The sequence below is a fragment of the Octopus sinensis genome, linkage group LG1 (genome assembly GCF_006345805.1).
Source record: "Octopus sinensis linkage group LG1, ASM634580v1, whole genome shotgun sequence".
Lineage (NCBI taxonomy): Eukaryota > Metazoa > Mollusca > Cephalopoda > Octopoda > Octopodidae > Octopus > Octopus sinensis.
Window position 1 is genome coordinate 82,692,667 of NC_042997.1, and position 20,038 is coordinate 82,712,704.

The window sequence follows — 20,038 nt, forward strand, 5'->3', positions numbered from 1 at the left end:
TGGTGTTTTGTCCATCTTTATGCTCTGAATTCAAATTTTACTGAGATTGATTTTGCCTTTCATCCCTTAGGGAACCGATGAATTAAATGCCAGTCGAGTATTGGAGTTGATGTAATCAACCTACCAAACCCCCTCAGAAATTGCTTGCCTTGTGCCAAAATTTGAAACCAATACTTGCTCTCTATATGCCATATATAGGTTGTTTGGAAAATAGTGTTTGATTTTTTAAAAACATTTTTTCAAATTTGATTTAAGATGTTATCGTTGTAGAGTTTTAGATGAAATTTTATATGCTTAATAATTGATGTGTACTCTTCATAAATTTTTAATGCTTTCTCTCAGAATATAATTTTGAAGCATAGAAATCCTTAATTTCAAACATGATAAAAAGAAAAAAAATGCATTTACTTCATTTTGTATGAATTCAAGCTTGGATATAATGCTTCCCATAACAGCCACCACTGGTAAAACAGTGGTTTGAATGATTCTGTAGTGAGGATGAGAGCCTTGAAGATCAAGAAGTTAGAAGACATCCATCTGCCCTTGATGATCAGCATTTAAAAACAATAGAGCTTTCAGGAACCTAACCAGAGCATTACATTGGATGTTTACTGTAAGTAACTGAAAGAAATGCATGTTCACTTAAGCAAAATGAGACCTACACTTGTTAATTGATGTGGTCCAATTCTGCTCCACAACAATGCTTGACCGCATGTTTCCAGGATGGCACTGCAGAAGTTCATGAACTTGGGATACGAGATTTTACCACATCTTCCATATTCTCCTGATCTTTCATCCACTGACTACCACTTTTTCAAGCATCTAGATACTTTTTAAGACAAAAAAAAAAGCTTTCTGTTCCAAAACCAAGGTTGAAACTGAATTCAAGGATTTCTTGGGATCAAAACCTTTGGATTTTTATTGAAGATGCATAAATGACCTTGTTAATCAATGGGAGAAATGCATAGCTGTTCAGAGATCATGTATTGATCAAAACAGTTTGATTCAAATTCCTTGGCACTTTAAGTTCTGAATTGGAAATTTAAATCTCATAAGTTTCTGAAATATATAAAACTTGAATATTTTGAACAGTTACTGTAGCTCTCTCCAGTCTTCAACATTAAATGGTTATAAACTTTATAGAGTCAACAGATGAGATACAGAGATGCTTAATATGGAAAATACTTTGTAATGGTCAAATGATTTGAACTTACACTCCAAAAACTTTACTGAGGACTAAGTCCAATTCATATTGTAAATACTATATACTGACAGTTGGGATTTAGCTAAACTATCCAGCAATGGAGTAGTCATCACTGATGAGCTTTTAATTCAAAATGAAACTAGACTAGTATGATGATCTCACTCACTGTGGGGTGACTTTTTAGCTCTTATTCCTAACAATGTAGGTGCTACCCTGCACTGTAAGTCGCAATTAGTGACAACAATTCAATTTTTCCTTTTTGGATTTATATTGATTATAGCCACCTTCATTATGCCTGCCTGCCTGCCTACCTACCTATCTATCTATCTAGCTACCTATATAAGCTAATGTTTTGAGGACAATGTTAGAATACAAAGTACATTTGAAATTATATCTAACAATACTACCTTACACCCATCAGGGATATTTATGCAGTTCCTGAAATATAGGAAGAAAACACTGACACACTATGGAAACTCATTTTTTAAAATAAACCTAAATATAACAACAACAATATCTAACAAGAAGAGTTCATAGCTACAAAAGAAACAGGAAAAAATAAAACATAAAAAACTCATCTCTTCCAGTATTGAGGTTAGCATCAAAAACTGGAAATGTTCTGATATTGATAATATCTGAAATTTATAAAGGTAGTCATTTGATGTGCAGCACAGTCATCTTCAACACCTTCTTAAAGAGCCCAGACTAAGTGCTTCAATAGCTCCTTACAAGTATGACGAAAATGATCCCCAAGAAAAGACCAGCAGATGATTTATGTAACAATTGCATCAGCATTTGTCAGCTGGTAATTTATACAGCACTCTCTAAAATACTATTCAATAGAATAACTTATCATATATTAAAAAATGTCATTCCTATAAAGCATAAGGGATGTATGCAATAGTTGTTTGGAGCAATTAACCAGGTTCTTGTTCTCAAGGTAGTACTGGATGATGTCAAGGCATGAAAAAGAACCTGTCATGCTCCTAAATCAGCTACAAGAAAAGCTTAGGATTCAGTCCTGAATGATTGTATTATCAAAATGTTTAAGTACATCAATGTGAGGACAATATGGTGAATGTCATTAAAATAACAAGGAAAGCATGGCAGACAGTTCTTACTATCATTAACAAAACTGTCGTTGTAAGCTGAGCCTCTCTGAAATATCTAGTTGGATATTTCAAGAGAATAGTATTTGCATTGTACTTTTCTTCTTCATTTGATTTTATGCTTGTTAAATTAAAGTCCACTAATTAAAAAAAAAGTCAACTTATGATACTATATGGAAAGGGAGGTTCAGACACCCTTTCATTCTCATGGATGGCCTAAAACTGTGTGCTGCAGTTGTATAAATAGTTTAGCAAAGACATTAAGATGTCCTTTGGCTGAAGAAGTGCCAGAAACTAATAATAAAATGAAGCAGTGAAACAGATGATTTGGAATTTCACTACAAATTTTGGGGAAGAGATGAAAGTAAAACTGTGCATGAAAAATGTCCAAACAAGAACGAAAAATGAATACCTCGATAGGCTCAAATACTAAAAATTCATCACACTACCAGGAACACTATCTGCACCATCCACACATTTGCAGTGCCAGCTATAACATATGGTTTTGTGCTGGAACATGACAACTAAATTCTATAGAAGGTAATATAAAAAAATCTATTAAAAAAGTACCACATATATATACTCTTTTACTTGTTTCAGTCATTTGACTGCAGCCATGCTGATAGAGAGAGAGAGACAGACATAGAGAGACAGAGAGAGAGAGACAGAGAGGTGGGGGATAACTTCTGAGTGTCAGGGAGTAATGAGTAATCAGTGGTTAATGTTACCTTCTGTTTCCAACACTACTTATACCTGGTCACCAAATTTCAGCTAACTAAATATATAAAGTTCTATGAACCTCCAACCATCTTTGAAAATAGATTGTGCACCATATATAGGACATCATTCTTAATGATAAAAAGCGAAAATGGTGTACTAATTATCTACATAGTAGTACTAGACGTTAAGTATATATATATAATGTCAAGCATAATAGCATACTAATTATCAACATAGCAACACAAAATACTCTGTATTTAAAATGTTATATAGAAGTGAACTATGTCTGGGACATGGCGTTTCCTTTTAGCATCCCAATGAGTTTTCCCTTTCATTTGCTATAATTCAGAATCGTATTCCTCTTTGCATTTGTTCACCACGATAGCAAGTACTTGCTTTTCTTCTATAGAATAATTTCGATGCGGTGCACCACAAAATACTCTTTTGTCTGTCATGATGTTATGAAAAAAAGTTTAAAGAGAAATGACTAGTCGTATTGATGTTAAATCCTTATTCCATAAAAAGCTTGTCATGTAAGGATAAACAGTTCGCCATTGAAGTTCTTATTTTGTGTGGGATTTATGTTGGTGATTGTAAGCGAAATTGGATCTTTTCCTTTTGAACGGCACATGTCAACACAATTTCTAGTTAACTAAACACTTTAAAACTTCGTATACTGGTAGAATGTGTCAAAATAAGATTTTTTTCTCTTGGCTTTCTTGATAAAATTGTAATTCGTTTGTTTAACGTAGTTTAATTTTTACAATTTTAACCAATGAATCGCCTCTAATTGAGCTAAAATCATTTGCTGCATCTAAAACTGAGACAACATCCTGTCACTAACCCTAAACCTCACCCTAACCCTAACCCTAATTTTTTATTCTTAATTGTTACGCGTGTAAAAAAAACGTTTTTTTTACACGCGTAACAATTAAATTAATTTAACAATTAAGAAAAAAAAAATTAGGGTTAGGGTTAGTGACAGGATGTTGTCTCAGTTTTAGACGCAGCAAATGATTTTAGCTCAATTAGAGGCGATTCATTGGTTAAAATTCTAAAAATTAAACTACGATAAATAAACGAATTACAATTTTATCAAGAAAGCCAAGAGAAAAAAATGTCTTATTTTGACACATTCTACCAGTATACGAAGTTTTAAAGTGTTTAGCTAACTAGAAATTGTGCTGACATGTGCCGTTCAAAAGGAAAAGATCCGCGAAATCGTAGAGAAACTGAAAATGAAGTTTTGTTGACTACAGTGTGGAGTAGCAGTAAACTCACGCGGGGCAGTTGTCCAGCCTCAAGATTTTATAAATTCTGGCTGGTTGTAAAGCATATTTTCTGACAGTAATTTCCTTGTTTTCTATGTGTCCTGAAGCAGGTGTACTGTGTATCGAAATGATTGATCTTCTTAAGGTTGAAGGTTATCAATGCCCTAAAATGTTGAAGTCTCACCACATGAACTTTGGTTACATATACTGTGGATAAATATTTTTCTTCCATGCATTACGAAAACAAAGAGAACACTCTAAGTTTTCTTCTCATTCCTGTCCTCTGCTTCTTTTTTTCCATGCTGATGCACAATTTGGGTCAGTCAAAATAATAATGGATTCCCCAGAGTTTGTTGTTTTGTACTAGTAACAGGAGTTAGTTTAATCGACTTCTCCTTCCTTTAAATTGCTGGCCTTGTGCCTAAGCCTCGGGCAACGTGTCTTGCAGCGTAGAGTTATGGCCCATTACGCTCTGAGTTCAATCCCGCTGAGGTTAACTTTACCTTTCATCCCTACGGGGTCGATAAAATAAAGTACCAGAATGTACTTCGGTTGCTTTAATCCACTTGTCCCCCCACACAGATTGTTGGTCTTGTGCCTAAATGAGAATTCATATTAAAATTTTCTAGGATGTCAGCCTTGATTTTTTTCTAAAACAAGAATTAATTATTTAGTTAATACATCCAATTTATTTTATAACATACTAGCAGTATCGCCTGGCATTGCTCGGGTTTGTAAGGGAAATAACTATATAAGCATTTTTAGAGATGTAAAGTATAATAGCTATCTCAATATGGTTAACCACAAAGGTTACTGTAGCTTTTTACGTTCTGAGATTTAATAATAAACTTTTAGAGAGTTACTTCCCTTATATATGCCAAAAATGCATTAAAAATGGGAAAAATTGATGGTAAATTTTTTTTTAAATCGTAGACTCATCGTAGACGCGCGCTAATACCCAGAAGGGCTCGATATGAATCACGACTATAAGATACCCGGTTTTGGTTAAACTGCACCGCAAAATGTGGGAGTAGTTAGGAATCTAAATCGTAGGAGACAGACAGCACACAACCTTACTTTTATATATAAAGACTAGCAGTATCGCCCGGCGTTGCTTGGGTTTGTAAGGGAAATAACTATATAAGCATTTTTAGAGAGTTACTTCCTTATAGATGCCAATATCGGGCTTTCTTAGCCATTTCTGTTTTGGTGTCTAAAAGAACGCTGGTCTCCTTGACAACGCTTTACGACGTTGATTTCCTTACACTCCCTTCCCCACAGCTTCACGAGGGAGGGAAGAAGGGGGAGAAGCAAACAGGTGCAGGTGTGACCATGGACGCCAACTCCGCCGCCATCGACACACGAAAAATTATGCATTAAAATGGAATAAAAAATGATGTTAAATTATTTTTAAAATCGTAGACTCATCGTAGACGCGCGCTAATAGCCAGACGGGCTCGATATGAATCACGACTATAAGATACCCGAATTTGGTTAAACTGCACCGCAAAATGTGGGAGTAGTTAGGAATCTAAATCGAAGGGGACAGACACTCACACAACTACAGTTTTATATATATAGATGTCATTACGTGTAATGTTCTTTTTTTTTTCATATATATAGAATGTTTTTAACATAAAATAAAATAATTATTAGATTCTCCAGCTGTTGCACCCACTAGCGTAGCTAGAGTGTGTGCCGCCAGGGGCGACCCTTCTGTTTGCCGGCTCCCGACCCCACAAAAAAAAAACATATATTGCCTATAGCAGATCCAAAAGTACCGCCCCACCCCTAGCTACACTAGTGGTTGTATCAATATAAGTAGCTTACAATAAGATTTCGCGGGAGATAGATTATCAAAATTTAATGAGGGGGAGAAAGTTGGAATAAAAGCGGGGGCAGAATCTTAATGATTAATAAGCTGCGGAAGAAGATAAAAGCCAGGGGTGGTGGTGGAAAAATCCGAAAAATTAATAAGCAGGGGTGGAAAAAATCTGAACAATTAATAAGCGGAGTGAGGAGGGAATAAAAGTGTGTGTGTGTGTGTGTGTGTGTGTGTGTGTGTGGAAAAATCTGAAAAATTAATAAGCGGGTGTTGGAGGCGGACGATTATTCAAGACCCCATAGTAGGTGAAAAAGGGTAGATAGGTGGTGAAAGTATTGGCCGTCTGAGCGAGTGCAGTACGCTAACTAAAAAAAAGTATAAACGCAAGCATGTCTGCTGGTAAAACTGTGCATTGCGACGTTAGCTAAGTTTGTGGATTTTAAATGACAGAAAAGTGGTATGCTCAAAGGCCAGAAGCTGTAATGGTGAATGATAATTACAAGATTTTATGGGATTTCTCCTGAAAAACTGATCGTATTATTAAAGCAAGGAAATGTCTTGGAGGATAGAAATAACAAACTCATATGATAGCAGAATGGATAATACAAACTGAGAAATTTGTAAAATATTAAGACATAGCCATAGTGATGAAGAGATTGTGGAACACAAGCGTGAAAATTGTTCCTCTGGTAACATGTGCACTTTTCACAACGCCCAAACTGCTACCTAAGAGGCCGGAATATAATGAAATTTAAGCACGTATTATCGACATGCAGAAAAATGTCATTGTGTACTCCACAAGAGCACTAGGAAAGATTTGAAGAGACATAGTGTCTCTAGATCTCAGGACAACATCTCTCTTAATGTTTCTAGTTCAAATCCTGCCATGGTCAATTTTACCTTTCATCGATAAAATAAGTACTGAGGACGATGGTTTCTACTGACTTCCTCCTTACAAAATTATAGGCTTTGTGTTTAAAATAGAAACAAAATGCTTAGTATTTCATCAGACTACTGATGAAATATTTGAGCTCAAATTCTTCCTGTAATCGACAAGCAGTCTCCCCATAAATTCCAAGTCTTGTGCTTATAATATAAACATTTATAGTTATTCTTAAGGGTGGTGAATAGAAAGAATCATTCAAGTATTATACACAATAACTTGCAGTATTTCTTCCGGATCTTTACATTCAGAATTCAAGTCTGGCTGAGGTCGGCTTTGCCTTTCATCCTTCCAAGTCGATAAAATAAAAGTACCAACCAAATTTTGTGGTAAATTTATCTAATCTTCCCCCAACACTTCACGCATTTAACCCATAATAGGAACAATTATTATCATTATCTGACTGTTCAATTATCCGGTCTATTTCCACCATATTGGTCTCTTAATTGAGCGTGTTTTTTCTTTAACTTTCGAATTAAGGAAAACAGGATTTTGTATGTACGTATGTATGTATGTAGTATGTATGTATGTATGTATGTATGTATGTATGTATGTGTCCATGCATACATATGTATGTGTGTTTGTATGCATGCATGCGTATATGTGTATGTATGTGTGTATGTGCGTATATATGTATACGTGTGTGTGTGTGTGTGTGAGTGCGCGCGGGCCTACGTACGTATATATATTATGTTTAGTAATGGAAGGCAAGTTTTATGATATCGAAGGAATATCATCTCCTTCCATCATTCTTCTTGTTCTTTATGTAATTCAGGCTTTCGGCTGGCGAAGAGAAAAGACTTTAAGTACAACTGCTATTTACAACTGGTTTATTTGAAGGAAAGGTGAAGTGTGCTGCTTTCAGCTACCATCTTAAGCTCCGAATAGTGCGGGCGCATTGCCTCTGAAGATAGAAAGGCAGAAAGCTTTGCCAGTGTTGGTGTTCAGCCAATGCTGCGGGGTAATGGCGCCAAAAGAGGCTGGTCTGAATCGGTTTCCCGTTTATATAGTTTTCTCCATCGCGAGCCTTGTTGTGATCTCGCGCATGGTAAATGGATGCAGGTGAGGTCTGGCTCCAATCTTAGAGATGGTAATGGCTGCCGTGAGATCTCATCCAATATGGCGCTGGCTGTTTGTGCCGCTACATATGTATACATGTATACATTTATGTACGTATTTACATGTATGTTTGTGTACACTTGAGTATGAATGTGTGTGTATTTGTGTGTACGTGTGAAGGCATAGACGTCGCCGCGAAGTTACAAAGTTTGCTACGCTATCATTGAATCCTTGGTTTAATTCTACTGTTTAGCATCATGAGCAAGTTTCTCTTGATATAATCCAAGTTTCACTAACCTAAACTTTGCGAATGAAATTCGGTTGACGGAACACTTGGAATTCTGTCGAATGTATTGAGCCGGTGATTTAAAGATCCAACCTTGTCATCTATTTTGTCGGATTAAATTGTGCTCAGAATTACATTGACGCTACACATGTCTGTGGAATACACAACCACTTACACGTTAATTGAACGAGTAGTACTTTCAGGTGGTCGAACAACTGAATTCTATTCGTCAAAACAAACGAATGATACCGCATCTCGCTCTCTCTCTCAGCTAACTCTGATGAGCATAAAGTTATATAATCGGATTTTTACCTGACACTCCATTGTATAATTTACGCGAAACCGATTGGTTAGACCAACCGTGATGGAAATTTAATACTATACATTTCGGATAATATACCCACTCTACTGACAGATATATGAGTCCATCTTTTCCCTGACTTATGGTCTCTTAGACGACCCATGTGTTGCACGCACACGCTGCCACAAAATGAAGGGTGCATTACAATAGGCTCTCCGCGGCTGGTGCGTATGTATATATATATATATGTACATATCTGTGTGTGTGTGTGTGTGTGTGCATACATGCATACATACAAACATACATACATACATGATGCAATGGCTAAATTGTCACCATTTATATTTTTAATTTCGTGCATGCGCATTGTTTGTTTTTGATTTTGTCGACTACACAGGGCACCATCTGTGAGAAAAACAGCCCTCTGTATATATATATATATATATATATATATATATATATATATATCAGCAAAATAATTGAGATTTAGATGAATTAGGTACTTAGGTTGAGGCACAAAAAATTAGTTCGATATTATCTGTACAATATCAAAAATAAGGTGAATAAAATCAAAATAAGCAACAGGATATCCTGAGGTGATGCAGTGCAACCGTTTCAAGCGACTCCATTTAATTGAACAATGCAATCATTATATCAATTTAAATGCAGAGCTATCCGCAGCTGCATAGATAAGTAAATAGTGTTAATTTAATCATCAGTCAGACACATTTTACTCTTTTACTTATTTCAGTCATTTGACTGCGGCCATGTTGGAGCACCGCCTTTAGTCGAGCAAATTGCCCCCAGGACTTATTCCTTGTAAGCCTAGTACTTATTCTATCGGTCTCTTTTGCCGAACCGCTAGTTACGGAGACGTAAACACACCAGCATCGGTTGTCAAGCGATGTTGAGGTGGGGTTGGGAGGGACAAACAGACACACAAACATATACACACACATATATATATATACATGTATACGACGGGCTTCTTTCAGTTTCCGTCTGCCAAATCCACCCAGAAGGCTTTGGTCGGCCCGAGGCTATAGTAGAAGATACTTGCCCAAGGTGCCACGCAGTGGGACTGAACCTGGAACCATGTGGTTAGTAAGCAAGCTACTTACCACACAGCCATTCCTGCGCCTATGTATAATGTTACTTAAATCTTCTAAGTGGGTAAGAAGACAAAGTCCATGCTGTTTCCACTTCAGCTTAGAAGCTACTAAGACATCACGAATAAAAAGAAACTTGTTAGGGTTCTAGCTTGTCACTGATTTTAGGGGTCGGTTTTGATTTATAGTCCTAGTTTATCAAATCTTTGTATATCAAAATCTAAGACAATAGAGCAGTGTCTGATAGGAAAGGACACAAGGGAGATGTCAGAATCATAGTGGGTATAGTCATAAAACTTGTCAAGATTATTTTGAAGCAGTATAAAGTAACTGGTTATAATGAGGTTTAGTAAAGGAAGATCTTAAATCAAGATGTTAATTACCAATTAAAGGGGCAAGACTCTAATAAAACCAATGATTATAATACAGGGGAACAGAAAATATTATAAGCAAAATGATAAATTTTTTAATAATATTGAGTATATACCAAATTTGCAACAATAGAGAGAGAAAAAAATTACGTAGAATTAGTTTAATATTTATTCATATACTTAAATATTTACTTATTAGGTGGTAATAATGAAGATTATCCACTTGTATTTACTGGCAATTTAATAAAGGAATACTGGGGCGATAGAACATGCTAATAATAAAATAATAATCTAAAAGGTATATTATAAGTTGTGGAGTTTCCGGTGTTGTTATATATAAGCTAATATTATTTATTATTTATTTATGCAGCTGAGGATAACTCTGCATTTAAATTAATGTAATGATTGCATTGTTCAAGTTGCTTCAAACGGCCATACTGCATCAACTCTGGATATCCTGTTGCATATTTGGCCGAAATTGTCCTCTCACTCAACTGCTTCTCCTTCACGGGCGATTTCTACCAGCAGATCTCGGGAGTGGCCATGAGAACGAGAATGGGCCCCAACTATGGGAACCTGTTCGTTGGTTATGTTGAGGCCCAAATATTCTCAAGTTTCACTGGTCCCACTCCCGAACTATATAGCCGTTATATTGACGACTGTATCGGTGCAACCTTACTCTCCTGCGAACATCTAGACTCCTTCCTCTCTTTTGTCTAATCTTTCCATCCTGCCCTCCACTTCTCCTGCACTATCTCTGACACCTCTGTCTCCTTTCTTGAAATTTTTGGTCAGTATTCATCACTCCACTCTTACCACCTCCATCCACTACAAACACACAGACTCACACTCATACTTCAACTTCTCCTCCTCCCACCCTAAACACACCAAGTTTTCAATGCCCTATTCTCAATTCCTCCGTCTACGCAGTCTCTGTAGTGACGACCATGACTTTGAGACTCAGTCTCAACTTGCCACTTCAATCCTACGTGGATATCCCCTCACCACTATCCACACCGCCCTTACCAGAGCACGTTCCGTGGACCGTGCATCTTCTCTCTCCCCCCGAACCTGCTCGTCGTCTCCCGCCTCCCGTTTTCCCTCACCTACCACCCCACCGCCCTACCTCTCCAACGCACCATTCTCCGAGCTTTGTGGCATCTCCAGTCCGACCCCTTCACTTCACACATCTTCCCTACCCGACCTCTCCCCTCCTTCAAACGAGCCCACAACCTACGAGACATCTTGGTCCACAGATTCTTCCCCAACCCAGCCTCACAATCTGGCTCGTTCCCTTGCTCCCGCCCACGCTGTCGCACTTGCCCTTACCTCTCCAACACCACCCTCCTCACCAGTACCCATCATCGACCCTATCACATCACCGACTCCTTCACCTGCACTTCTACCAATATCATCTATTGCATCTCCTGCTCTCTCTGCCACTCTCTGTATATCAGACAAACGGGACGCCGCTTGGCTGACCGGTTCGCGGAACACCTCCAAGGCATCCGCCTCGGCAATTACACCACGGTCTCACGCCGTTTTCACTCTACCGGTCACTCTTTGCAACACCTGTCCGTGTTCGAATTGTCCTTGCAGAGGCCATCCGGACTCCCGTTTGTGCCGTGATTAGGAATTAATCTTCTCTCTTCGCTCCTTTGCACCATATGGGTTCAACTCTCCTCCCCTTGCCTCTCTCCACTCACTCCTACTTCCTCCCTTGCTCCAACTCCTACTTCTCTTCACCCCTACTCTCTTCTCTCATACCATCTTCCCCTTCCCCCTTCATCGTCACCCTCTCCCACATTCCCCACCCTCTGCCTTCCCACATACTCCACCTCTACCCCAACCTTCAGCCTAACCCACACCCCACCCGTGCTTTCCCCACTCTCACCTCCCAACATCATCACACCACACCAAACTACACCGTACCACATAACACATCACAACACACCAGCACTGACCAATTCCCATCCCCGCATTTTCACACCTACACATACACACACGCACACGTCAAGATCACCAGCCCTCTTTCACACGCACATACATACTCTCTTACACACACGCGCACCTTCGTTTTGGGATCACTACTACTTTGTTATCTCCCCTACTTCTTAGCTCTCCTGTGTGACCTTTCTGTCACATTTTCGTAGCATTTTGAAAGGCAGGAAAAAGCAGACTTCTCTTGATAGGTTTCTAATGAAATGACCTGCAAGTGTAAAAAGTGAAGTAAGTGTGTCCAAAAAGCCTAAATTAAGCGAAGTGAGAGAGAAAACGCTAGAAATTGTCTGTCCTGAAGGCTTGATGGCAGGAGAATCTCCTTCCAAACATTGTCTTCCTGGTGCACAAATCGTCCCAACTTTAAGCTAATTCAGTTAATAAAACTAGTTTACAAGGCAGCGAGCTGGGCGAAATGCTTTGCGGTATTTCTTCTGTCTTTACGTTCTGAGTTTAAATTCCGCCGAGTTCGACTTTGCCCTTCATCCTTTCAGGGTCGATAAATTAAGTACCAGTTGCGGAATGATGTCGATCTAAGCAACTGGCGCTCTCCTCCCAAATTTTGGGCCTTGTGCTTAGAGTAGAAAAGAATAAAACCAGTTTACATATTTCTTTTGCATTCACTTTTTTTTATAATTGTCATTTTACTTGTAATTACATCTTTTTTGTTTTAAAACCCATAAAAAATATTTTTTAGTGGTTTTGGGGTGTTGGAACGGATTAATTATATTTTAGTTAGTTTCAATTGGGAAAACGGATGTGTAAAACGAGTAAATCGTAAAACGAGCTTGGTCATGGAACGAATGAAACTCGTACTACGAGATATCACTGTATCTTGAAATACTAAAGAGTAAATTTATTCAATAAAATCGCCACTGGCTTCAACTACAGCCGCCAGACGACTTTGGAATTTCTTGCAACCCTTCTGGACAGTCACTTTGTTTAAATTGGTGAATGCTGCCATAATCCTTGCCTTCAGTTCATCTTTGGTGTTACAAGGGGCTTTGTTGGTCTCTCACTCAACTGCACCCCACATATGATAATCAAGGGCGGGGTAGGTGCAGTCTGGTGCAGATGTTAGGGTATGATGTGGTCGCAGAAATTGTTTGACAGCCACGACTGGGTTCTCCTGCTTGTGTGACATGGTGCAGAGTCCTTTTGCAAGAAATAGGGTCTCCCAGCAGGCACCGCCTTGACCCAGAGCAGCACTACCTCCTCCAGGCACTTGATGTAGGCATCCGTGTTAAGTTACAGGCCGTGAGGGAAGATGAATATAGGCATAACGTCGCCATCGCTAGTGGTCACTCTACCATGATATTGACTAGATGTTTGATTTTTATCACCTTCGGTACATGTTTTGGGGACACAGGAAGCCAACGGTTATTCTGTGTTTTCAGCAACTGTTTGTATTGGCGCTTGCGGCGCAAATGCCAAGATGTATAGCATGTTGTTTTCAATTTTTTGGCAGAGTGAATTGCATCATGGAGTTTTTCTCACAGACGGTGCCCAACTGACCCTACTATACTGTGTAGTCGACAAAATCAAGAACAAACAATGAGCATGTGCAAGATTAAAAATATAAAATGGCAATAATTCACCCATCGCACCCTATATATATATATATAGTGCAGTATATTTGCCACCTGAATGTGGCTAACCCTTAAGAGCTACTGTAGCTTGTAGCCCCAAGAAGACATCTCCTCCAGCTGTCTATTGACACACTGCCTGTGCCCTATCGGTATTTGCAAAGGGACGTCATCGTTCCCATCTCCAGCTTGACGTGATACAAACGTACATGAGTTTCTGGGTATTGACCCGTTATCAGCTCGTGACAACCACCGGTTGGCGATGGAAAATGATTCTCAATAAAAATATATATATACTTTTTCCAGTGACGAAAAGTCACTGATCTCCAAAAAAGTGGAAGCAATCAATAATAAATCTCTGAGCGAGGTATAAACGGCTGTGTGGTAAGTAGCCGGAAACTGAAAGAAGCCCGATGTATATATACAAATATATATATATATATATGTGTGTGTGTGTGTGTGTGTGTGTATGTATGTGTATATGTTTATGTGTCTGTCTTTGTCCTCCCACCATCGCTTGACAACCGATGTTGGTGTGTTTACGTCCCCGTAACTTAGCGGTTTGGCAAAGAGGTCGATAGAATAAGTACTAGGCTTACAAAGAATAAGTCCTGGGGGCGATTTACTCGACTAAAGATGGTGCTCCACCATGGCCGCAGTCAAATGACTGAAACAAGTAAAAGAATAAAAGAATATATATATAATGACGGTGCCCCAGCATGACCACAGCTCGTGAGCTGAAACTAGATAAAATGATAAAATGAAAATTATATATATATACATAATACAAAATAAGTTGATTATTGATTAAGTTGTATTCTTCCATTTTCATATTTTGTATTATGAATTTGAGGTAAAACATTTTACCTTCGCCCATATAATACAATAAATGAATTAATTGTATCGCAATTCTTAGCATTTATGTATTAACTTTATTAGGTGCTTTACTGGCAGTATATTGGATAATAAATTATTATTCCAGATTTACAGGTAAAATTCAGTATAATAATATTAGGCCGAATTTCGTAATATATAATATATGTATATAACTCATTTAGAGACGAACCACCACTCCACAACTCAGTCAATGAAGAACCCGTCCAAAACCATGTTGTAAGACATATACTATACAAAATACTAATCTGAAATTTTAATAATATAATATTGAACAGTAAGGTTATTACAATCATATAATATATAAGAGCAACTACTCAGTGAATACCATACAAAGAAACATTCATCATAAAAATATTAATCTAAAATCAAATAAAGTATAAATTGAACAAAATATAATGTATATATATATATATATATATATATATATATATATATATATATATATATATACAATTGCAGCGTGGAAGGTGTTTATAAACCATTTAAGAAACACACAAAAGCCGTTCGATTCACTTCAACATTTAAGTATAATTAAATCGAACGGCTTTTGTGTGTTTCTTAAATGGCTTATAAACACCTTCCACGCTGCAATTGTTTTCGTTTCAGCACACGATCTCAGATCAAATTACTTGCTATGCGAGTACATCTCCGTAATATATATATATATATATATATAATTAGTGAATGGAAGAAATGGAGTTGAACGAAGATTGTACAGAATTCCTTTTATTACATTCTACACATGTTTCAAAGGCCACAATTTTCCAAATTCTGATTAAATAAGGATACCATATTGCAGCTTTCTCTTCAGGAAAAACCAGGAATTACGTTGTCAGAACAATATATATATATATTATATATATATATATATTATATATATATATATTATCAGCTTCGTGCCAGGGATCAACAATTATGTTAGGTAACAATCCAATTATGCAACCCTGCGTTGCCTCTGATGACCGCAGAGTTATATAATTGGATTGTTACCTAACACTCCGTTGAATCCCTGGCGCGAAACCGATTGAGAAGAACGGCCGTAATGGATATAAAATATTGTACACTTCGGATAATATATCCACTCTATTGACAGATATACGAGTGCATTTTTTCCTGACTTATGGACTCTTAGACGACTTAGATAGATAGATAGATAGATAGAGAGAGAGAGAGAGAGAGAGAGAGATGGGGGGTGGAAGAGAGGGGGAGAGAGAGAGTGGTGGGAAATTGCAATAAACACAAGTCTGTATCCTTTGCTCCTACATACGTCCCCCATTGAAGTTGTTTGGTAACCCTGCAATGGATGTCCCAAGAGCAATTGGATGCTTAACCAGAACGGATCATCAGGGGAACAACACTCTATTGTATTATCTTACAGAGAACTTACAACATCTAATGCAGAATTCCAAACATCTACAAGGGTGCAACGTATAGGCAAACCTCTATATTGGAAGCGCATTGGATGTTGATAGTCTACGTGAAGCTTTTAACAGTAGCAGCTGTACATTTAATTGTACACATAAGATATACTACTCACACACACATATAGATACACATATATACAGACATATGTATGTGCCTATATTCACACATACATACACATAGGTATACACAGGCAAATGTATGTACCGACACACACACATGATGTAATTATACAGAACGGGAGAAACATATGGAGAATTTTACTCAGGCAACAAAAAAAATAAAATAAAAAGTAAACTAAAAGTTAAAGAAAAATGTTTTTAAGTTTCTTCGACTTAATTACACACACACACACATATGCGTATGTGTTCATATATGTATACCCATTTACATATAAATGTAAAGAGAAACGGGAGAAAAAAACATACAAAAAGAGAAACTGCGAGGATATGATTTCTTTACTTACAGATTTGTAGGTAAATTATCGACATGTCATCGGTGGCTTTGGTTTTAAAAAAATATTTAGTTTGAAAACTTCTGCCTGCTTATTGTGCGTGTTTAAGTTATGTATGTATGCATATGTATGTACGTACATATAAAGCCCTCTTTCAGAATAAGCTAGTTTCCGTAAGTACGTGATGTCTCGTCAGCTGTAAACACTCCTTTGTACGTGTGTGCGTGCTTGTTCTTTTTGACGTGTCGAAGTGGGAGAGGAAGCTAATGTGAATGTGTATGTATCTGTGTTAGAGAAAGAGAGAGAGAGAGTGTGCGAGCGTGTTCTGTATTTATGTGAGTAGAGGAAGCTACTGAGTATACGTGTGTGTGTGTGTGGTGTGTGTGTGCGTGCGAGCGTGTTTTATGTAATGTGTGTGAATTGTTCTTACTTGCTTCATTTCTTTATGTAAAATCCGTAAATTTCCAAGAAAACGAGATCAACGTCGAAAAAGCCGTATTAACCACGAAAGAGCCGAAATATTGCAACATGCATCAAAGAGCCGAAATATTGCAACATGCATGGAGAAAAGGAAGAAATGTTAATTAACACTTACTGTTGATGATGGAAATGCGAAAGAAAGAAATATAAATGACATTAATAGAAATATTGATATTTCTAAATCTCTCTAAAGGAGACTACGGCAGCGGTACTGGACATTAATAGTTATCGCCAAGCTAACATGGCAGTCCAGGAAAATAGGACGAATGCTGCCGTTGATTAGATCCAAGAGGCCATCACCTCTAGCTCTGGGACACACAAACCTATGTCCATTATAACCCTCGAACAGGGGAGGTCAGCAGCTTCCCCTTGCTGATTCAACACCACTTGTTCGAAGGTTATAATGAACACAGGTTTGTGTGTCACATAGCTAGCTAGAGGCAATGGCCTCTTGGAGCTAATCAACGGCAGCATTCGTCCTATTTTCCTGGACTGCCATGTTAGCTTGGCTATTACTATTAATATAAATGACATTAATTTCTATTAATTTTAAAGCTAAATTAAGCAAGATCTGTGGGACTATACAACGCATTTTATGAAATTCATTAAAAAAATCGTGTTTGAAATGGTAAATTAAGCAGTATAATACTGTCTAATGGATTTTATGAAATTCATAAAAGCAATATTATTGTTGCATTGTCACCAACAAATTTCTAATAGATATGTAGAAAATAGAGCATCCGAGGTGCCATGCATGTTACGATATTTCTTCTGTAGCAAACTCTAGTGAGCTTCCTCTCTTATATTACATAAGAAAGTAGCAGGTAACAGCTAATCTTAGGACTCCGTTGTGTCTACCACTCTGATTGGTTGGTATTGGCACAATTTGTCTCTTTCTCTATTGTGCGCCAATATGCAATCCAACCAATCACAACCTCCAAATAAATCACGCGAGACAGTCTTTTCCAAAGAGCATTTGAGCCTACCATCAGTTACTAAAGATCACCTCCTTCTAGTCTCAGCGTCTGTTGCTTCCCGACCTTCTAAGGTCTAACCACTGACCACATTGCAGCGATCTCCATCTTCGTCGCTACCACTGATGTCTCTAACCGACGTCGTCAACAGCATCTACACAGCACTAACACACTACACTGGCTTTAACACATCACTGTTTGTGAGCTTCTCATTAGGGTTAACAGCTAACATACAACCCATGCAGATGCATGTTGATATATGAATAAAAGTCCATCAACCACTGTCATTCAGCTTATGTATATATACACGTAACCACAATAAACGTATTCAAAGTTATCACCTTTGTTCCATGTATTTCTTTACCAGGTTCCTACCAAGCCAGATTACAGCCTTCTGAGCAGAGTCACAGTTGGAATACCACCCATCCATCTAAACCTCTTCACATGACTCCACAATCCCTCCACCGTATTCGTGTGGATTGTGGGGTCGTTGGGGTCAACAAAATTGGCACTATAATTTCTTAGTAGAATGATTTAGCAGAGTGTTATATTCCTGCCAGCAACCCGTTACAATCTTAGTTCCTGGCAGCACATGTTCATTAATTTCTTATAACAATCTTGCAGCGCTTCTGTTCGGGACGTGAAATTTTTTTCCCAGGAGAGTTCAGGACCCCTGTAATGAACTCATTTGCATACAGCCAATCAGAGCTCACCTTGACCGTGTCAAGTTAACAAAGGTTCGTATTCAAAATGGAGACTTCCGATTACCATGCGAATCTTGTATTGTATTCTCATTCAGATGCCAATATCCTCGATACTGAACACATACACTGGTTAGCGGTAAGTTTGAATTACCGAAAATCTCTAGTCAGTATACAAACAATTGGTATGCAACCAACTGCAGCATCCAGGAAAAAGATGGTTGATAGTGGCAGAAACAGCATTGGTGCTGGCAGACTGTTGAAAAGTGTGAAAGGAAAGGTACCGTTCATCTCTCACATTATGCCTAGACGCAAAGCCCAACATAACATTCGTGAACGTGTTAAAGACAACCAATTTCTTTCGTAAAACACAATCTACTAAATAAACTCAAGACGAAGAACGGTGTTGTAAGTCGACCGATCGCCAAGTTATGCCTGATTTTAGGAGACAAGTAATTAGATAGATTTGCATCTATACCTATTATCGAATTTTGTTAGGGCCCTATATGGTAAAGTTGTGGATGGGAAAACTGAAGGTAGAGGGTGCTGAGCTAGCAACCCCCACATTACTGTTTTACAAAGTAAACAACACAAATGACTATGCAGAGACAGCCATGGTTGAAACAAGAACAAGAACAACAAGCATTATTGAAAGAGAAAAGAAGTATGGTGATTCCTTAACCAAGTGGCCTCATCTTATCGCCCATCACTTATACGCGCATAAATTAGTTTGATAGTTGAGCTCTGATTAGCTGTATGCAAATGAGTTCGGGAGCCGGGAACTCTTCGTGGGGAAAAAAATTTTTTTTCGCGTCCTGGACAGGAATTAAAACACATTTCAAAGTTCCACGCTCTACCATTCCAAGTACCTACTGGCCTTCCCGGTAACGGCCGCGATGGTACTTTTGGTGTATAAACTTGGATTTGTCAATTTCCACGACAATATCCTGTCCCCCATGTAGGACAGGATTGTCGATGCACCACAATGCACAAATGTCATGAAAGTAATTGTGCCTGTTAACAATTGCTTCCGATGCGACCCCAAACATGCTCGCGCGCACACACACACACACACTCACACACAAGAACAAGTACGCGCACACACATACACATGTACACCCATTAGCTTTCTCTTCCACTTCGTCACGTCAAACAGAAGAAGCACGCACACACGTACATAGAAATGTTTCACGGAAACTAACGAAGATAATTGAGAAGTCTGAGACTTATTCCGAAAGAAGGCCCATAGAGTCGCTCTTGCAGACGGTGAAAGAATAAATGAGTAATTGACTCTATTTCATTCGGTTATGTATGTATGTATGTCATTA

At 38.1% G+C, this 20,038-nt stretch overlaps 1 protein-coding gene across 4 annotated transcripts in view; it reads right to left on the reverse strand.

Annotated features, from left to right (window-relative positions):
- Positions 1-16,821, reverse strand: part of LOC115215027 — a 106,289-nt gene extending 89,468 nt beyond the window's left edge. For 2 of the 4 annotated variants that reach the window (XM_036502432.1, XM_036502435.1), the window contains exon 1: positions 16,568-16,821. In XM_036502432.1, the coding sequence (XP_036358325.1) occupies positions 16,568-16,592 (25 nt within the window). In that variant the 5' untranslated portion in view covers positions 16,593-16,821. The remainder of the gene's footprint in view (positions 1-16,567) is intronic. The other 2 variants (XM_036502441.1, XM_029784160.2) reach the window with 1 other exon arrangement.
- Positions 16,822-20,038: the final 3,217 nt, after the last annotated feature.